Genomic DNA, 22,141 nt, shown 5'->3' on the forward strand with positions numbered 1-22,141 from the left:
CCTGGCTCCTGGCTTCGGATCGGTGCAGCGCGCCAGCCATAGCGACCATCTTGGGGGTGAACCAACTGTGGCACGGAGGGTTAAAGCCCTGTCCTGCAGTACCGGCATCCCATATAGGCACCTGTTCGAGTCCCAGATGCTCTGCTTCCAATCCAGCTCTCTGCTATGGCCTGGGAAAGCAGTAGAAGATGGCCCAAGTCCTTGGGCCCCTGCACCCATGTGGGAAACTCAGAAGAAGCTCCTGGCTCCTGGCTTTGGATCAGCTCAGCTCTGGCCATTGCAGTCATTTGGGGAGTGAACCAGCAGGTGGAAGCCTCTCTTTTTCTGTGGTTCTACCTCTCTATGTAACTTTGTCTTTCAAGTAAATAAAACCAATCTTTAAAAACAAAAAGCACATGGTAGATTGCGTGTGAGCACATCATAGCTTCTTTCTTCGTGTTCTGTGTCATGGACAAGCTGTTGTATTAAGAAATACATATGTCGTGTCTGAGGTCAGAGCAAACAGACAACTCCTGTTATCAGTTTCTTTCCTTTCCCACAAACCCAAGCGACTGCCAGAGGCGAGTCCAGGTGTGTTGTGTTTTGTGCTTACTGTTATAATTCATCTAAGCCAAAGTATGGCTAAGTGCTCTCGCTGTCTGTTGTATGGCAAGAAAAAGCAGCAAAATCAGTAGTGGAGACAGTGTGGCTTAGAAAAAGAGGTGTTCAAAGAGAGGACGAGGGGTAAAGAGTTTTCTAAGAGTAGTAGGTGAGTGATTGCAGGCCCCACTGGGGGCCCAGGCTGGGCCAGGGGAGAGGGTGAGATACAGCCCAGCAGCCAAGACTGTGCCAGCCGCTGAGGGACTGTGGGAGTGCATCACAGGCAGAGACTCGGGCAGAATAACAGCAAGGAAGTTCACGCGGGACTTGGGAAGACTGTCTCTGATGAACCATGAATACCTGACCCAGGAATGGTCAAGGATTAGGATGAACACTGCTGTCTCCATTGACTAACGAGCATCACGTGTTAGGCACCTGCACTCCACGTGCTGTGGGAGGAGCCATAGGTGTATACGGTGCCAAGCCCACCAGGACACCAAAGATAATTCACCCAACTCTGCACGAAACAGAGTTGCTCCTTGAGGACTCACAGAGGAGTTGAAATAAGAGGAAGATACTTTGATCTTTCCCTTAATTTACCAAATTAACTAGTAATAGCACTTTATCATCAGGTGTGTACTTTTTTTTAAAAAAACTATTTTTATTTATTTATTTGAAAGGTAGAGTTACAGAAAGAGAGAGAGACAGAAAGAGAGAGAGAGAGAGAGAGAGAGAGATCTTCCATCCAGTGCTTTACTCCAAGTGGCTGCAGTGGCTGGGACTGGGCCAGGTGGAAGCCAGGAGTCTGGAATTCCACCCAGGTCTCCCACGTGGGTGCAGGGGCCAAGTACTTGGGCCATCTTCTGTTGCTTTCCCGGGGTGCATGAGCAGGGAGCTGGATTGGAAACAGAGCATCTGGGATTTGAACACATGCTCACATGGGGTGCCAGTGTTGAAGGCAGTGGCTTAACCCACTGTGCCACAAAGCTGGCCCCAGGTGTGTACTTTCAGTGAGGTTAAAGAGAGATGATTCTGTTATAACGCACATGTTCCAAAGAAACCTATGCTCTGTAAAAATGGCACAATAAAATTACAGGCCTAGGCTGGCGCCGTGGCTCACTAGGCTAATACTCTGCCTTGCGGCGCCGGCACACCGGGTTCTAGTCCCGGTCGGGGCACCGGATTCTATCCTGGTTGCCCCTCTTCCAGGCCAGCTCTCTGCTGTGGCCAAGGAGTGCAGTGGAGGATGGCCCAAGTGCTTGGGCCCTGCACCCGCATGGGAAACCAGGAGAAGCACCTGGCTCCTGGCTCCTGCCATCGGATCAGCGCAGCGCGCCTGCTGCAGCGGCCATTGGAGGGTGAACCAACGGCAAAGGAAGACCTTTCTCTCTGTCTCTCTCTCTCACTGTCCACTCTGCCTGTCAAAAAAAAAAAAAATTACAGGCCTATTGGGAAACTAAGGTCAGGGGCAGCTCACTCAACACCAATGCAACTGAGAGACCAGAACACTAGCAAAATAACTTGTGGCATCCTGGGGGACAACCTGGACAGCCAGGGCAGGCCGGGGTGGGGGTGGGGGTTAGGGGCTGCCCAGAGGATGGGAAATGTGCACAAAAGCAACTGAAGAAGTGCAAGGCCAAGGTGTGCTCCAACTCAGGAGAGGTCAGAAGGCGGCACCACCTGCAGCAACATGAGGGGCGTGCAAAGGCCCGGAGGTCTCCCCTCAAGGGAGGGGGCTCTGAATGTGGAAATTTACTTAAAGTGTCTTAAAAATAGAGCTCAAAGGGCCCCAAGCCTGTGCAGCAGCAAAGCCAAGAGCCTTTCCCTTTGTTCTTTTTTTTTTTTTTTTTTTTGACAGGCAGAGTAGACAGTGAGAGAGAGAGACAGAGAGAAAGGTCTTCCTTTGCCGTTGGTTCACCCTCCAATGGCCACCGCGGCAGGCACACTGCGGCCGGTGCACCACGCTGATCCGATGGCAGGAGCCTGGTGCTTCTCCTGGTCTCCCATGGGGTGCAGGGCCCAAGCACTTGGGCTATCCTCCACTGCACTCCCGGGCCACAGCAGAGAGCTGGCCTGGAAGAGGGGCAACTGGGACAGAATCCAGCGCCCCGACCGGGACTAGAACCCGGTGTGCCGGCACCGCAAGGTGGAGGATTAGCCTAGTGAGCCACGACGCCGGCCTCCCTTTGTTCTTGACGGTAAATTCTACTCCCACAATTTCAGCTCTTAGGAAAAAAAAAATGTGGAAAGCAACAAAAACATCCCAGACAGGCCAAGGAAAGTTTCATGTTTATGTGACTATAAGTCCACCATGTATCAGTCCAAATGCGCTGATATCACAGAAGAAATAACTACATAATCCATCTTTTTTTAAATTTTATTTTATTTTTTTATTTTTTTATTTTTTGACAGGCAGAGTGGACAGTGAGTGAGAGAGACAGAGAGAAGGCCTTCCTTTGCCGTTGGTTCACCCTCCAATGGCCGCCATGGCCGGCGCGCTGTGGCCAGCACACCGCGCTGATCCGATGGCAGGAGCCAGGTGCTTCTCCTGGTCTCCCATGGGGTGCAGGGCCCAAGCACTTGGGCCATCCTCCACTGCACTCCCTGGCCACAGCAGAGAGCTGGCCTGGAAGAGGGGCAACCGGGACAGAATCCGGCGCCCCGACCGGGACTAGAACCCGGTGTGCCGGCGCCGCAAGGCAGAGGATTAGCCTAGTGAGCCACGGCACCGGCCCATAATCCATCTTTGTCTCCAAGATTAGATTAAAAAAAAGAAAAAAACACCTTGCAACTGTTTGGATAGTACTACTCAACATTTTATTTTATTTTTTTTTATTTTTTTTATTTTATTTTATTTTTTTTTGACAGGCAGAGTGGACAGTGAGAGAGAGAGACAGAGAGAAAGGTCTTCCTTTGCCGTTGGTTCACCCTCCAATGGCCGCCGCGGCCGGCGCGCTGCGGCCGGCGCACCGCGCTGATCCGATGGCAGGAGCCAGGAGCAGGTGCTTTTCCTGGTCTCCCATGGGGTGCAGGGCCCAAGCACCTGGGCCATCCTCCACTGCACTCCCTGGCCACAGCAGAGGGCTGGCCTGGAAGAGGGGCAACCGGGACAGAATCCGGCGCCCCGACCGGGACTAGAACCCGGTGTGCCGGCGCCGCTAGGCGGAGGATTAGCCTAGTGAGCCGCGGCGCCGGCCACTACTGAACATTTTAAACGTTATTAATCATTAAGTGTAAGATGTCATGGATTTAATTTCCCCCATACAAAACTGGTAAGAGTGTACCTTCTTTTTTAGGATATACTATTTTATTATGCTTTTTAACAGATGACAGAATTGACTCTCAGGGAGGCCAAGTGAGCCGGCTACAATGCACAGCTAAAATGTGCTGGTCAGTGTGGCTTCAGAATTCATGTGCTTTGCTTTTTAAAAAAGGTCTCATTTATTATTTTCTGAGATAACATTTTCATTTACATAATTGTAAAAGGCTTATTGGCTACACCAAATAAAGAGTTCTACAAATAAAGAATAAAAAAAACTCCACAATTTGACCTGGAAGCAGGCACAGGCTGTACATAATTATCAAAGGAAAAGGTATTCAGCTTCACTCACACGAAATTATTTAACCTAGAGCAGTGTAGAATTCATATCAATTTGTTCGACAAAGATTTAAAATAGTTTGAGAAAACACTGTATTTGCAGCAAAAATGACACACTCACACATTCAAGCATTACTTTCTTCCTCTCTCTCCTATTCCTCCCTCCCTCCCTCCCTCCCTCCCTCTTTTCCTTCTCTCTCTCTAATTTTAGCACCCGCTAAAATGTGTGGTGTTTGTCTCTGTATCTGTTTATCTCATTCAACTTGATGTCCTCTGGTTCCAACCATTTTTTGTTGCAAATGACAGAATTCCACTCTCTTTTTTACAGCTGAATACTGTTTCACCATACATATACAGCATTTTCTTTATGGCCCCCCCCTCACAATGGACACCTTGGTTGATTCCATATTTTAGCTAGGGTGAACACTGCTGCTACCCACAGCTTACCTTCTTAACTTTGGCCTCCTTCAGTTTTTCCAACGCCAGCTTAATTTTATCAGCTTTGGCCCGGGCTTCTTCCTCTTCCTGTAAAATTGCAAAGGATTCAACAACAGCTCATTAACTACTGCTAGTGAGGAATTCCCCACGCCACCCCCACTGTCTTAGTGAGTACCTTAGCGAATTTCACACAACTCTAACAAAAATCTGCAGCCAAGATGTGGGCAGCAGCCACCCTTTGTATCTTGGGAGTAGTAATTAAACAGATAAAATGATGTCTTTAACGTCACATCTTTAGAGCACAAAAATCTCCACGTGGCTCCCAGCCTAGGATCTACCCTAAGGAATCTATAGCTGGACAGCTGGACCTTTTTCAAGGGAATTGAGCCTTCCTGAAGTTTTATGCATAATTTTGGATCAAGGCATCTTTTTAGGGATTCCTAGGTATGTGATTCTTAAAATGGTCCTTAATTCCCCCAAAATTAAGACTCAAGCTTAACATTTACACCAAAAGCACTGACAAACAGGAACAGGGAGAACAGGATAGAGAATCGTACAAGCCCAAAGCCCTTTGATTTACACAATATAATATTCTGGGAATACAGTTATTAAGGCTTTTTGCTATTTATAGAGATAGGGAAATAAGCTGTTCTGGTTTCATTATAATTAGACTTCGATCTTCTTACACCATTTTTAAAAATATTTATTTATTTATTGGCAGAGTGCTGGAGAGAGAGATGGATCTTCCATTCAGTGGTCCACTCCCCAAACAGCTGCATCTGTGCCAGGCAGAAACCGGGAGTTAGGAACTCCATCCTGGTCTTCCACATCGGTACTTGGGCCATCTTTCACTGCTTTCTCATTGTGGGGAGCAACTCGGACTAGACTAAGTTACTGGAATTAAGACTTATTCTATGCATCTGCTCTCCCACAATATGGCGCTGAGAAGGGAGAAACAGCTTTTACACAGCTGCCTCCAGTTCAACCAATAAACTGTAGGACCTGCTCCTGATTGGAGGAAAGCAGCGTACTCGGCGTGTGGGTAGCAGAGTTGGGATTGGTGGAAGAGGACTATGAAGGAGGAGAGAGACAGCATGCACCAGGAACATCTAACGGGAACATCTAGCTGAAGGAACACCTGTGCAGCCCCCGAGAGAGCCGGCCGGCGGTGTGCTGCTCCCCCGCGGAAGTGGGGAATGTGGCAGGGGGAACCGCCCTTCCACGGAGGTGGAAGGGTCGGTAGCCAACCCGGGAAGAACCAGCAGCAAACCCGGGGAGGGCCGAGCAGACAAAAGAACAGCGCAGGGTCCTGTGTCGTTCCTCCACGAAGACGGGGAGCGACACTCATATGCATCAGCAGGGAGCAGGATGAGCCACAATGCTGGCCCGTTACCAGGGGTTCTTAAATTCCTTTTGACCCATAGGATCCCCCCCCCCCTTTTGACAGGCAGAGTTAGACAGTGAGAGAGAAAGGTCTTCCTTCCATTGGTTCACCCCCCAGATGGCTGCTCCGACCAGCGCACTATGCTGATCTGGAGCCAGGAACCAGGTGCTTCTCCTGGTCTCCCATGGGGTGCAGGGCCCAAAAACTTGGGCCATCCTCCACTGCACTCCCTGGCCACAGCAGAGAGCTGGCCTGGAAGAGGGGCAACCGGCACAGAATCCGGTGCCCGGACCGGGACTAGAACCCGGTGTGCCAGCGCCGCAAGGTGGAGGATTAGCCTAGTGAGCCGCGGCGCTGTCCCCCCCTCCCTTTTTGACAGGCAGAGTTAGACAGTGAGAGAGAAAGGTCTTCCTTCCATTGGTTCACCCCCAAATGGCTGCTATGGCCAGTGCGCTGTGCTGATCCGGAGCCAGGAACCAGGTGCTTCCTCCTGGTCTCCCATGCGGGTGCAGGGCCCAAGCACTTGGGCCATCTTCCACTGCCCTCCCGGGCCACAGCAGAGAAATGGACTGGAAGAGGAGCAACTGGGACAGAGCTGGCACCCCAACCGGGACTAGAACTCGAGGTACCGGCGCCGCAGGTGGAGGATTAGCCTAGTGAGCCATGGCGCCGGCTGATTCAAAGCCCCTTTAAAGATGTGTTGACAATGTTAGGAACCCTGTCGAAATTCCCATTCACGTTGAACTTGGTATTTAATTCCAGGGGATTCCTGGCCTCCTTAAAATCTTCACAGACCCCATATTAAGAGTGTCTGCTCCCTATTGATCATTTCAAATAATTTTTCTATAATAAATACATATACAACAATTAGTGGGATAGCAGATGATTTAAGTTTTGGCTTATTTTAATATTATTGCATTTATAAGACATGCTATGAACTTTAGGGTCATTCACATTGATGAATCCTGATCATTATTATACAGAATAACAAATGTAGAAGCCACAGGAAGTGGGGCTGGGCTCCTACTGTAAGATATTCTTTTTTAAAAGATTTATTTATTTATTTGAGAAGCAGAGTTACAGACAGAGGGAGAGACAGAGAGGTCTTCCATCTGCTGATACACTTCCCAAATGACTGCAATGGCCAGAGCTGGGCTGATCCAAAGCCAGGAGCCAGGAGCTTCCTCTGGGTCTCTCACGTGGGTGCAGGGGCCCACGTACTTGAAACTTCTTCCACTGCTTTCCCAGGCCATTAGTAGAGAGTTGGATCAGAAAAGGAGCAGCTGAGACTCCAACCGGCACCCATGTGGGATGCTGGCACCACTGGCAGAGGCTTAACCTACTGTGCCACAGCATTGGCTCTGTACAATATTCGTAAGTGGCTTATTCTAAGAAAAATCTGTAGGCAGATTTGCTTTACTTTTATCAGCGGCATATTATGAGTTAATGTCCTAAATCATGATAATATAAACTTTCTAATTGTTTTCTTCCAGTATTCGGAAATCTATTAATATCAAGCACTCACCACCTGTCTGCTTCACGCCCCCACACCCTCCACTATGATATGAGATTTGGTCACATTTTTGCCCTTCTGAACAGGGTTGACAAATTCAACAAAACTCAAGTCAGTCCAATTTAGAAAATGGGTAATGAATATCTTAGGCTAGAATAGGAGACTTGGAAATATACAATTCAGTTCCACAGTTCACACACAGTTAATGAAACACTGCCCCAAGAGGTTGAGTATAATCAGGGAGTGTCTGCATACAAATATGAGTATGGTTTTTAACTAAACTATAATAAATCCTGAATAAGACCCCGATAGTTTTTCTTAAACTTTCTTTAGTTGAGAAACAGAGAGAGAAGAGAGAGCTCCTATCTGTTGCTTTGCTCCTCCAATGCCCACAGCAGCTAGGTGAAGGCCAGGCCAAACCCAGGAGCCAGGGACTCAGTTTGAGTCTCCCATGTGCGTAGCAGAGGCGCAAGTACTTGAGCCAGCACCTGCTGCCTCCTGAGGTACACATTAGCAGGAAGCTGGAATCCGTACTGGGCCAGTACTTGAACCCAAGCACTCCCTTAAGAGATGTGAGTGCCCTGAGCAGCGGGCTTACCACACCCCAGGACGCTCTGTGTGCACACCCATGCCTCTTGTTTATGCCCGCTGTGGCTCTGCAATGAACACACTCAGCACGCTTGCTTTTCAGCATCTCAGAGCTCTGATGACAGCAATGATCACTCCCCAGAAAGGAAAGCCGACGGGCAGCAGAGGTGGATGGACCTGCTGCGGGCCCTGGCCCCGCACACTTACCTGAGAGAGGGGCTCGGGGGGCGGTGGTGGCAGTGGAAGGTCTATCACAGGGTCAGCAGGTGGAGGAGGCAAATCATTCTCGTACTCGCTGCTACTGGTGGCCGCGACATTCGCTCCGTAAGCGAGAGAGGCTGCGCCGCTGCAGCTTGGTGTCCCCAGAGACGCTGAATGATGCTGGCCTTGAGAGGACTCTTTCTGTGCCTGGATTGTCCTCTGCTCAGCTTCACTTATGTCTGCCACCAGATCCGCCATGAGAGCATCTAAGTCTTGGTCTTCCAGTGCGTTTAAGGACTCTGATGGGGAGAAATTATATTAGTGATAAAAAAAAGAAAACACATCTGAGCCTGGAAAAACAGACAGAAGGTCATTTAAAAAAAATAGCATCATTATCATTATTTTAAAAATTCATTTTGGGGCTGGCACTGTGGCGTAGTGTATAAAGCCACTGCCTGCAGTGCCGGCATCCCATATGGGTGCCGGTTCGAGTCCTGTCTGCTCCACTTCTGATCCAGCTCTCTGCTGTGGTCTGGGAGAGCAATAAATAGAAGATGGTCCAAGTGCTTGGGCCCTGCACCCACATGGGAGACCTGGAAGGAGCTCCTGGCTCCTGGCTTCGGATCAGCGCAGCTCTGCCTGTTGCAGCCAACTGGGAAGTGGACCAGCAGATGGAAGACCTCTCTCTCTCTCTCTCTCTCTGCCTCTCCTCCCCTCTGTGTGTAACTCTTTCAAATAAATAAATAAATCTTTTAAAAAATTCATTTAATTTGTATTTATTTGAAAGGCAGAGAAACAAGAGACACAGAGAGATCTATCCACTGGTTCAGTCCCCAAATGCATACAACAGGTAGCACTGGGCCAGCCCAACGCCTGGAGCTCAGCACTCACCCAGGTCTCCCACGTGGGTGACAAGGACGTGCACCATCACTGCTGCCTCCCAGGGTGTGCACTAGCAGGAAGCTGGAATTGGGAGTGGGGCAGGGACTCAAGGCCCAGGCACTCCCCTCTGGCATGCAGGGGTCCCAGGGGGCATCTTAACTGCTGTGCCAAACGCCTGACCCAGAAGGCCCTTTGGAAGAGTACCATTCGGGGAGGGGGAATCATCTGATTTGTTATGATAGGATGAACAGGCCTGAGAACGGTTCTACTCAAGTGCACACTCACAAGTGCAGCATTTCCTAAAGTGATGACTGCTGTGTTTATTGAGGGCTTCAGGGGAGTTCCTCACACCGAGGAAAGAAAAGGGAGATGTGTGCTCCACACTAGAGCACCTCACACACCAGCAAGCCCAGGGACAGAGGCCTAAGTGGGGGATTCTCGAACATTCTAGGGCAAGACCTTAGAGTTTTGGAGAGGCAGGAGAGGCAGATACTGGACAGCGATGGGAGGGCAGACAGAGCACCGCTGAGACTAATGCCTTTACACTGGGGGGTGGAGAGCAGGGGGGTCCCTGTAAGGTTCACCACCCAAGTAACAGGAAACTGTGCATCCGAAATAAGAGTAACTCATCATGAACAGCAGCCAGTATGGCACCACTGTGGAGGAGGCAGAGAGCTACTCAGAGATTCAATGTGAAGGCTTTATGATGACCCTGAACTTGGGACTTCCTTCCAAGTGTGAGCTGACCCACGCTGGCTCGTATTGGGAGAGCGGCTGGCTGCGGTGGCGTGGTGGGAGTGGGGCCACGGTCGACCAGGCCCTCCCTAGGTGAGTGGGGGCAGGGAAGAGTTTTAGGGAGAGATGGAACCGCCATCTCCCGGAAGGGAGGGGATTCTAGCAGCTGTGGGTCGCACCAACCAGAACAAGGAAATGGGGCCAGGGAAATGCAGCCTGCGTGGTAAGGAACACACAGAAAGCTTCGAGACACGATTCTTGCCAATCGTCAGCATCATGCACACCATGGAGCAGATCACACGAATGCCAGTGGCTCTAGTGTACAGCGCTGGGCGAGAGTTTCAATCTCCCAAATGTGTAACAAGGTTTATTCTCCTCTAACACACTGTTACATGTAATTTCTTCATAAAATCAAGTTAAAATAATTTAAAACATTTTCAGTGAAAACATATGGAACTAAGAAAGCCTAGTTGTAATTTCCCAACAATCAAAAACATGGATATTTGATATCTAAACCTTTGAATTCATTATAAAAATTATAGGAACAAAATTTTGGTAATGACACATGTTAATTTTCACAGCAAAATTAATCTAACTTATGACATCATGTATGAATATAGCTATAAAGACCACCTAGGTAAATTAATACAGATTAAATATTTTAATATAAATTAATTAAATTTGGGGCCGGCGCTGTGGCACAGCGGGTTAATCCCATATGGGCGCAGGTTTGAGACCCGGTTGCTCCTCTTCCAATCCAGCTCTCTGCTATGGCCTGGGAAAGCAGTAGAAGATGGCCCAAGTCCTTGGGCCCCTGCACCCATGTGGGAGACCCTGAGGAGGCTCCTGGCTCCTGGTTTCGGATCAGCGCAGCTCCAACCATTGCGGACAATTGGAGAGTGAACCAGCGGATGGAAGACCTCCCTCTCTCTCTCTGCCTCTCCTCTCTCTGTGTAACTCTGACTTTCAAACAAATAAATAAATCTTTTAAAAAAATTAATTAAATTTAATAATAAAGAAATGAGTAATATAGAATTGGAGAATGAGATAGTAATGGATTTCATTCTGAAATTTGTTGCTAACTCCCTGAATGATACTAGGAGAACTATTTTTAACTCATTCTAGCAATATTTTAAAGCAAAAACAGTAAAAAATCAATTCCTAATGCAATTCCCAACACATTTAATTTTCTGTACACACCGGTACTTTTTAACAGTTTTGTCCTAAACCCAAATGAGGCCACACGCGTAGGCGGTCTGTAACGAGCGGAGTTTCTTGCGACCATGCTGCAATACTGCTAGGTCCATACATGGCTGGATTTCTTTGTTTCTAGTATTTTCAGTACTTTTTTGATGTTGGGGACTGCATTAGCCCTCTGAAAGCACTGAGTAGACAACAATTGAAGAAATGATTAAATTTTATTTTTTAGCTGAACTGATTAAAAAGCACTCAGGTATTATGAGTGTGGTGTGATTCAGTCTACACTTTTCATATGTGCGATCATAAGTTATTTATTGCTGTTGTCATTTTGCACACGTGCGTTGATTTTTCAAAACTTCATGGGTGTTACCATCTCGAAAGAAATCATGGCCAGAAATCAGCTATGCAGCAAACAGATAAGAGTATAGGAAACAGGCCGGCGCCGTGGCTCACAAGGCTAATCCTCCGCCTTGCGGCGCTGGCACACCGGGTTCTAGTCCCGGTCGGGGTGCTGGATTCTGTCCCGGTTGCCCCTCTTCCAGGCCAGCTCTCTGCTGTGGCCAGGGAGTGCAGTGGAGGATGGCCCAAGTGCTTGGGCCCTGCACCCCATGGGAGACCAGGAGAAGCACCTGGCTCCTGGCTTCGGATCAGCGCGGTGTGCCGGCCGCAGCGTGCTGGCTGCAGCGGCCATTGGGGGGTGAACCAACGGCAAAGGAAGACCTTTCTCTCTGTCTCTCTCTCTCTCTCACTATCCACTCTGCCTGTCAATAATTAAAAAAAAAAAAGAGTATAGGAAACAGAAAACTGGAAGAGACGTATTATCTTTACCAAGAAACAGGCAGTGTCCCTTGATGATTTACTGAAAAACTGCATTGACAGAAACAAAGCAACTCTGGATTCCTGTACCTTGGCTTCTGTCTTACTATTTTTTATACTTTGGGCAGGTACTGCCAAGTATTTGGCAAATGTTTTCCAAGGGTTGTACTGAATTCTCATTAGTTGGCAAGCCATTAGTGGAGACTTACTATCATTTGAATAACACATGGGCAGAAGACTTTGCACCAAGGAAGAGGAGTGGCAATAAAGTGTCAACCCAAGGAAAACTGAAAAATATTAAATAAATTATTCATGAGTATATTAGGGAGTTTCAAAAAGCTCAGGGAAAATGGAATTAAAAAATTCATTTGTGTTGACTCAAAACATTTTTGAGAGCCACACATTGCTTTTTTTAGAATATACATTTTTCTGTGAATTTTTTGAGGACCAACGGAGCACTCAGTCAGTTTTGATCAATTATTATGGAATGGACAGTTCATTATCATTTTTTTTTTTTTGACAGGCAGAGTGGACAGTGAGAGAGAGAGACAGAGAGAGAAAGGTCTTCCTTTGCCGTTGGTTCACCCTCCAATGGCCGCCGCTGCAGCCGGCGCACCGCGCTGATCCTGGCAGGAGCCAGGAGCCAGGTGCTTTTTCCTGGTCTCCCATGGGGTGCAGGGCCCAAGCACCTGGGCCATCCTCCACTGCACTCCCTGGCCATAGCAGAGAGCTGGCCTGGAAGAGGGGCAACCGGGACAGAATCCGGCGCCCCAACCGGGACTAGAACCCGGTGTGCCGGCGCCGCAAGGTGGAGGATTAGCCTATTGAGCCACGGCGCCGGCTCATTATCATTCTTAATGAGATATTTTCTTACTGATATTTTCCTATACTACTCCTGATTGCCTAATGGGCTTATTAACAAGAAGAAACTCCCCTTACTTTTTCAAAAAACAAGACAGTTTTGAGGCTTTTCAAACATGTGGGATGATCCCTTTCATTATAGGCAAAGATATCTTCTTGGCTCTCAATTCAATCTGGACACAATAAAAAAAATGAAATCAAGGATTTTAACAATGATATCTATCACTATGTCCAGATCTCTTTAATTTTGTTTTCAAACTGTAATTCCATACAGATTTGTAAAAATATATTTATTTATTTATTTATTTATTTATTTGAGAGGCTGAGAGACAGAGAAAGCTCCCATCCACTGGTTTACTTGGGAAGTAGACAATAGCCAAAGCTTGGCCTAGCCAAAGCCAGGAGCCAGGAACTCAATCCAAGTGTCTCCCGTGGGTGGCATGGGTCATCATTGCTGCCTCCCAGGGACTACATTAGCAGGAGCTGGAGTTGGGGCTTGAACTCAGGCACTTAGATATGGAACACGGGCATCTTAACTGCTAGGCTACCTGCCCATGCCTGTTCCATACAGAATTTCGTCACTGCTATTTAAAATTACTGAAGAAGACAAATGATTGTACTTACCATTTAGATCTTTGAAACCCACACTATAGTTGAATTCAGCTCTGGGTGGCTTAGGATCAGGAGGAGGGAGGGTGTCCACTCCTAAACTCTGTGAAAACAGCCCCCCCGCCCCAAGTTATTCAAGACAAATATTTTTGCGGAACATTTTAATCAACAAGTCAAAAAAAACCTTTATTATTTACACACTTTTTGTCTAAATAGGTTCTTTAAGAACCATGTTCTTGTCTGAAAATGTTTTGTGCGATTTCTTTTCCCCTACAGAAAACTGCATCTTAAAAGTTCTGGAAGGAATATCTTGAAACAGAACTTGTCAACTGAGAATGATTGAGAATGAGATTGTTGAGCTTATTTTGGTAAAACATAGAGTTTCCTGTAATGGATACATATAATATCTATGCTTCTATAAAGATATAAGTAATCATATAAAAGTTATCGGGCAATCTGCCATCATACAGTAAAATACTATGCTGTTATTAACTAATGATACTCTTCTTAAAAACAAATTAGGACATAATAGACACTACTAATTCACAAACAGTGCTTTTAAAAACTTAGGAACAAGTGACTCATCGTATGATTTTAAAGTCATATGACATTTATAATTTACATTTCCAAGAATATTTTTGTCTATAATTTGAGAAGTGAATTCTTCACCTATTCTCAAGCGTGAATGTTTTTATGACAGTACATACTTCCTTGGTGTTAATTTGATTTAGTAACTGATACCTTTATTTATTTTTTAAAACTCTGAAGGAAACCAATCATTATGTATTTGAAAGTTACTGAAATATACTTAATTTTAAGTAGGCAAAAATCTATTAATCAAGAAGATGCTCAAATATTAATTCAATCAATTAAGAGTCAAAGGTAAAATATAGAGCAAAGTGACTATTATCCCCTAATTCATTTATTTTTATTTTTATTTTTTTTGACAGGCAGAGTGGACAGTGAGAGAGAGAGACAGAGAGAAAGGTCTTCCTTTGCCGTTGGTTCACCCTCCAATGGCCGCCGCGGCCGGCGCGCTGCGGCCGGCGCACCGTGCTGATCCGAAGGCAGGAGCCAGGTGCTTTTCCTGGTCTCCCATGGGGTGCAGGGCCCAAGGACCTGGGCCATCCTCCACTGCACTCCCGGGCCACAGCAGAGAGCTGGCCTGGAAGAGGGGCAACCGGGACAGAATCCGGCGCCCCGACCGGGACTAGAACCCGGTGTGCCGGCGCCGCGGCTCACTAGGCTAACCCCCCTAATTCATTTTTAAAAACAAAATGATCCCTCAAAAAATACTTGGAAAAAGGGAGTTTGATGGATGAAACACATGAATGGAAAATTTACTGAGAGAAAGTACAATGAACTTCATTACTTGAGTTTGTTTTTAAATGTCAAAACAAGCAGTTTACTCGGGGAGCCAACTAATTTTTCTCAGTAATATAGTCTATTTTGCTTTTTAATGAACTTATAAGTAGTTCTCCAACAGAATACATGAATTTGTGATACAACGGAGTTCTAGTGAAGTGGGGTGGTGGGGAGAGAGAGGCAGTGGATTTTCGGAAGGAGGTCTTTAATCATGGAGAGTCATTCGGAGCCCGGGACGCAGTGAAGTGGGCGGCGTTTCTCTGTGAAATAAAGTGATTGTGTGTGGCACAGACAGATGCAAACACTGAACAGGTAAACTGTGTGTCTGTTTGGATGCTTCAACCCAAAACGCAAGGTAGAACACCTCACTGCTCGAATGACATTCAAAAAAATCATTGAATGAGAAATATTAAGAAAATGAGAAGTGTGGTGGTTCCAGATGTGGCAAAATCCGTGGAGGTGAACGACTGACACTTGAGAACCCTGCTTTACCCTGAACTGCTCCGAACCATGCGCTCGAAATGTGTTTGATGAGAAGCCCACAGCAGCGATTTTCCAACGTACTTATTGGGATTCTGCCACAAAGAAGAACTTCCCTTCACCAATTATTTATTTTCTCTGAAATAAAGTTTTCCTAGGACCCGAGGGGAACGAAGATAAACTCTCGATTTTTTCCCTCTGTTTATCACTTTTTCAGAGTCATAAGAATGCTCTAGCAATTTCCAATGGTGGCCAATAAAAAGTTTTATTTTTGTTAATTTTTATTTTCATTCTGAATGCATATTGCTGTGAAGAATTCACAAGCTCATATTGCCAGGAGGAAATTATACTCATATTGCCATGAAGAAATAAAAATTTATATTTAGAATATTTTACTCTTGCTTTTATAGGTTCTGGGTATTCTACCTTGCTTAGAAAAGCTACTCATGGCTGGCGCTGTGGCTCACTAGGCTAATCCTCCACCTGCGGCGCCGGCACACCGAGTTCTAGTCCCGGTCGGGGTGCCGGATTATGTCCCAGTTGCCCCTCTTCCAGGCCAGCTCTCTGCTGTGGCCAGGGAGTGCAGTGGAGGATGGCCCAGGTGCTTGGGCCCTGCACCCCATGGGAGACCAGGAGAAGTACCTGGCTCCTGCCTTCGGATCAGTGTGGTGTGCTGGCCGCAGTGCACTGGCTGCGGCGGCCATTGGAGGGTGAACCAATGGCAAAAGCAAGACCTTTCTCTCTCTCTCTCACTGTCCACTCTGCCTGTCCAAAAAAAAAAAAAAAAAAAAGCTACTCACATCTTCAGATGACACAAACATTTCTGGCACCTTTTCTTCATGGATTTACAGAACTCATTAGGGCGTAAGGTGTGCTGCAGAAATGCAGCTTTTGATATTCCAAATGCATTGGCCCAACACAGTTCTCTGCCAGTTACTTAGAATTTCATCTTTATGAGGAGATAGAGAGAGGGAGAGAGAGACACTAACACAAATAGGCTAGCATGCTAACTAATGAGAAATCTGGCAGAAAAGTAAACTGGAGTTCTTCGTACTATTTTTTAAAAATTTATTTATTTATTTTATTTGAAAGAGAGAGAGAGAGAGAGAAAGAGAGAGAGAGATTGATCTCCCCCATCCTCTGCTTCACTCTTTAAATGCCTGCAACATCCAGCCTGGGCCAGCCAAAACCAGTAGCCTGAAGCTCCATCTGAGTCTCCCACATGGATGGCAGGGATCCAAGTACTTGAGCCATCACACGGTGCACACTGGAATTTGAAGGGAGCCAGGACTTGAATCCGGGCACTCTGATATGGGATGTGGTCATTCTATGTGGCATCTTAATCGCTACACCAAATTCCTGCCCTTGTACTGTTCTTTTAACTTTTATGTAAACTTGAAATTATTTCAAAGGAAAAAAATTACAATCATGTTATTATATTTTAGTTTCATTTTTTCCTATTTTGGGAAATTATCCTAACACTCATGTTTATCTGTCCCCTCAACCACATCCTAGTTTTAAAGAATAGAATAGGCACAAAATTCGCAAATGGTGACAAAATGCCACTTTTTTTTTTTTTTTTTTTGGACAGGAAGAGTGGACAGTGAGAGAGAGAGACAGAGAGAAAGGTCTTCCTTTGCCGTTGGTTCACCCCCCAATGGCCGCTGTGGCCAGCACGCTGCAGCTGGCACACCGTGCTGATCCAAAGCCAGGAGCCAGGTGCTTCCTCCTGGTCTCCCATGCGGGTGCAGGGCCCAAGGACCTGGGCCATCCTCCACTGCACTCCCTGGCCACAGCAGAGAGCTGGCCTGGAAGAGGGGTAACCGGGACAGAATCTGGCGCCCTGACCGGGACTAGAACCCGGTGTGCCGGTGCCGCAGGTGGAGGATTAGCCTAGTGAGCCGCAGCGCCGGCCAAAATGTCGCCTTTTCTAATGGCTGAGGAAATACCCAGTAATCCCAAAGAAGAGTTAACAGGGGGCAGATTGAAGGAGAGATTTTAGACTCAAGGACGAGGTAGGGCCTTTTCCTTACCCTCAAGTCTGGGAGCCTATGTACTGAGGGCCTGCATAAGCCACGCAAACCTACGACTACACAACAAAGAAAGAGCAAAACCCAAAGGCCTCGAGGAAGGGCACATCTGGGACATGCAGAGGGGTGCTTGCTTACTTTTGCGCTATCTTGGCCATACTCATATGTGGTCCCATGAAAATCCGACTCCTACCAGTCAAAACAGTGACTTCTGCAGGTTGCAGCAGCGAATGCACAGAGAGAGGCCTCTGGCGTTCATGCAGGCCTCCCCGGCAAGAAAAACATTTCTCATCTGGAGAAATGTGGTCACCCGTGAACTAGCACCCCTCCATCTAAGCTGATGGTCCCATATTCTGTCTCATCTTTTATAGAATCTACATCTTTTTGAATTTTATGAGGAATGTAAAATCGATACTAACTAAAATGGGTTTCTTTTTCCTAAAATAAATAGTCTTTGAAAACATGGACCAATTGCATTGTTTCTGGAGAAAATGTAAGATCTTTATCATATTTAGAAATATGGAGTCATTTTTATTTTGATATTTAACATGAGAAAGCGATGAACTGAGTGGTCAGGCCACATGGAGATCTTTAAGATGTAACATTTCCTCAAGGGTTGGTTAAAAAAAAAATCTTGAATAAGGATGATGTCATTTTCCTAGCTCATCTTGGGAAAATTGCCAAGTGGTGGTGGTAGAGAAATTTGCTGGGGGAGATTTCCTGTGATGCCAAATGTCTGCCCACAGAGACATGAGCACTGCCCTGACAGAGTGGATGTGCGACCAAAGCATTAAAGTAACTGAATTCAGAAGGGAACAATCAGAGAAAAGCTTAATTTCGTGAACTCACCATTGTCACAGCTGTATCAGGAATATGTACTATTGCCAATCTCCGATTTGTTTGCTTATTTTTTTTTTTTTGCTGGTTATAAATTTTTTTTTATCTTTTATTTAATGAATATAAATTTCCAAAGTACGACTCATGGGTTACAATGGCTTTCCCCCCCATACCGTCCCTCCCACCCACAACCCTCCCCTTTCCCACTCCCTCTCCCCTTCCATTCACATCAAGATTCATTTTCGATTATCTTAATATACAGAAGATCAGCTTAGTATACCTTAAGTAAGGATTTCAACAGTTTGTTCCCACCCAGAAACATAAAGTGAAAAATAATAGATGATTTTTTTTTAAATGATGATGAAATCAGATCAGACCTATTGTCATGTTTAATCCCAGTGAGAGTCAAGTTGGGAATTGATAATTTCTTTTTTTTTTTTTTTTTTTTACAGAAGATCAGTTTAGTGTACATTAAGTAAAGATTTCAATCGTTTGCACCCCCATAGAAACACAAAGTGAAATATACTGTTTGAGTACTCGTTATAGCATTAAGCCTCAGTGTACAGCACATTAAGGACAGAGATCCTACATGAGGAGTAAGTGCACAGTGACTCCTGTTGTTGACTTTACAAATTGACACTCCTGTTTATGGCATCAATAATCTCCCTATGCACCAGTCATGAGTTTCCAAGGCTATGGAAGCCCCTTGAGTTCTCCGACTCTTATCTTGTTTAGACAAGGTCATAGTCAAAGTGGAGGTTCTCTCCTCCCTTCAGAGAAAGGCACCTCCCTCTTTGAAGACCTGTTCTTTCCACTGGGATCTCACTCACAGAGATCTTTTTGCCAGAGTGCCTTGGCTTTCCATGCCTGAAATACTCTCATGGGCTTTTCAGCCAGATCCGAATGCCTTTAGGGCTGATTCTGAGGCCAGAGTGCTATTTAGGACATCCGCCATTCTATGAGTCTGCTGAGTATCTCACTTCCCATGTTGGATCACTCTCCCCTTTATTTATTCTATCGGTTAGTGTTAGCAGATACTAGACTTGTTTATGTGCTCCCTTTGACTCTTAGTCCTTTCATTATGATCAATTGTGAACTGAAATTGATCACTTGGAATAGTGAGATGGCATTGGCACATGCCACCTTGATGGGATTGAATTGGAATCCCCTGGTATGTTTCCAACTCTACCAATTGGGGCAAGTCAGCTTGAGCATGCCCCAAATTATATATCTCTTCCCTCTCTTATTCCCACTTTTATGTTTAACAGGGATCACATTTCAGTTAATTTTCAACACTTAAGAATAACTGTGTGATAATTACAGAATTAAACCAGTCATATTAAGTAGAACAGACAAAAAAAAAACACTATGAGGGATAATGTATTAAGTTGTCCATTAGCAGTCAGGGCTATGCTGATCAAGTCACCATTTCTCATAGTGTCCATTTCACTTCAGGAGGTTTCCTTTTTGGTGTTCAGTCAGTTGTCACCAATCAGGGAGAACATATGGTATTTGTTTGCTTATTTTTAAAGACAATTCTCTCGTCTCACTGAAACTAAATTCCCTAACCCCACTTCCCTTCCAATTTCAAGGTAAGAAGGGAAGTTTACCTGGGTCAGAAGGTCCATCTCTCCCAGTAGATTGCTGAACATTTGGTCGATATCTTCACTTGACTCCCCCATCTGAAAAGGAAGAAGCCCAGATGTTAACAGTCTAGTAGAAGTGTGAGCCTGCAATAACCATTGCATCTCTTTTCTCCAAGACCTGGTTGGTGGGCAGATGTGTTGGGAAGGTGCATTTCAGCCTGAAGGTCAATGCCTGACCATCATCAAACTTGCCTGGTTCAAGATTGAGCCAGACCATGAGAACTGCCTCAAAGCAACCAAGCAACTTTGGTTTTTTTTCTGCACTCAGTGAGTCTCCTTGGAGCCAAGTAGACGCAGTGGACATCATCGGGGACTCCACCTCCTCGCAGGGGCCTCCGTAGGAAAGGAGAAAGCGTCAGACCACAGAGTTGGGTCAGTGAAGTGAAGAGCTGCCCCTTACATGGGCGCGATGCCAGGCAAGCCATTCGATGCCAACAAAGATACCTCTGACATAGCTGCTTTTGGTACATTTATCTAAAAGTGTTGCGTGATGAACACTTAGAACTAAAGTGGCCACGTGGCTAAGAGAAAGAGATGGAAATAAAGCATTTATTACATTGTAGGCTTTCCTTCCTACACCAAAGGAAGTGGTGGTCCCAGCCAGGCAAAGTGTTGTGAAGGAATAACAGTGGATAGGAGAAGCTGGTTGTGGGTCATTAACTGTGACAGAAATATCATTTGGGTATTTCCAAGAGTCGAGTCCTAACGGCCCCCCAACGCCAATGCCAAGGACGGCCTCAGTGAAACTGTCCAGTGAGTGTGCAGGATCAGTGTGCATGGCTGTTGGCTCCCTATCTGCAGGTTCTGGAACCACAGGCTCCATCCATATTTGTGGGTTCTATAGTCTTAGATTCGATAAACTGCATAGATGGAAAATATTCTCCCCTCCCCAAAATTACATCTGTACTGAATATGCAGACTTTTTTTCTTGTCATTATTCCCCAAACAATAGAGCGTGACAACTATTAAATAACATTTACATTGTATTAGGTATGATAAGTAATCTAGAGATGATTTAAACATACAGGGAGGTGTGTGCAAGTTATATGCAAACATTATGCCATTTTGTAGGAGGGATTTGAGTGTCTGTGGATTTTGGTGTTGGAGGTGGTGGAGTCTTAGAATCCAGGACTGATCACATATTCAGACTAAACAGTGTCTAGGTGATTTATGTGTTCTAATCTTTTTATATGGAAATTAAAAATGTATGCAATAGGGCCGGCGCCGTGGCTCAATAGGCTAATCCTCCGCCTTGCGGCGCCGGCACACCGGGTTCTAGTCCCGGTCAGGGCGCCGGATTCTGTCCCGGTTGCCCCTCTTCCAGGCCAGCTCTCTGCTGTGGCCAGGGAGTGCAGTGGAGGATGGCCCAGGTGCTTGGGCCCTGCACCCCATGGGAGACCAGGAGAAGCACCTGGCTCCTGCCATCGGATCAGCGCGGTGCGCTGGCCACAGCGCGCTGGCTGCGGCGGCCATTGGAGGGTGAACCAACGGCAAAGGAAGACCTTTCTCTCTGTCTCTCTCTCTCACTGTCCACTCTGCCTGTAAAAAAAAAAAAAAAAGTATACAATATATACAATACTAGAATGATGTAATTATTACTATGTACTCATTGGTAAGTTTCAACAATGATCAACTCATGACGATCTTTTATTTTTTTATTTAAAAATATGTTGCCCCAATCTTTTAAATTCAAATATATCAAATTCTTCTGCAATAGGTTACTTTGAGATAAATACTATTTTTCCATAAATATTTCCATGTATAATCCTAAAAGATAAAGATTTAAGAAAAATCTCTGCATATATGTATGTGTGAGTTTTAAATAAATTATTTTGGGGTAGGCGTTTGGCTCAGTGAGTGAGATTCTGCTTGGGACCCACATCCATACTGGACTCCTTGGGACTGCTCTGCTTCAAATGCAGTTTCCTGTCACTGTGCACTCTGGGAGGCAGCAAATGATGACAGAAACACTGGGGTCTCTGCCACCCATATGAGATACTCAGATTTTACTCTGGGGCTCCTGGCTTTGGCCTGGCGCTGCTCCTGCTGTTGCAGGCATTCGGAGCGTGAACCAGCAGATGGAACACTTCTCTCCCCTGTCTCTCTCTCTTTTTTTGCCTTTAAAAGAAAATGAAAATAAGCAATAAAAATTAAAAATAACTAATCAGCTGAAATAGAATAAGTCAAGGTGGATCAAACTTTCTTTAAATAATGTTGAAGGGGCTGGTGCTGTGGCACAGCAAGTTAACGCCCTGGCCTGAAGCGCCGGCATCCCATATGGGTGCCAGTTCTAGTCCCGGCTGTTCCACTTCCAATCCAGCTCTGCTGTGGCCTGGGATAGCAGCAGTGGAAGATGGCCCAAGTGCTTGGGCCCCTGCA

General features: G+C 46.0%; 1 protein-coding gene across 1 annotated transcript in view; it reads right to left on the reverse strand.

The window, feature by feature from the left end:
* Positions 1-22,141, reverse strand: part of APBB1IP (amyloid beta precursor protein binding family B member 1 interacting protein) — a 102,744-nt gene that overhangs the window by 36,640 nt on the left and 43,963 nt on the right. Inside the window, exons 2-5 of the mRNA XM_051820970.2 lie at positions 19,727-19,798; positions 13,420-13,507; positions 8,308-8,600; positions 4,625-4,702 (exon numbers count right to left, since the gene is read on the reverse strand). Of these exons, the coding sequence (XP_051676930.2) occupies positions 4,625-4,702; positions 8,308-8,600; positions 13,420-13,507; positions 19,727-19,798 (531 nt within the window). The remainder of the gene's footprint in view (positions 1-4,624; positions 4,703-8,307; positions 8,601-13,419; positions 13,508-19,726; positions 19,799-22,141) is intronic.

The sequence above is a fragment of the Oryctolagus cuniculus genome, chromosome 13 (genome assembly GCF_964237555.1).
Source record: "Oryctolagus cuniculus chromosome 13, mOryCun1.1, whole genome shotgun sequence".
Classification (NCBI taxonomy): Eukaryota; Metazoa; Chordata; class Mammalia; order Lagomorpha; family Leporidae; genus Oryctolagus; species Oryctolagus cuniculus.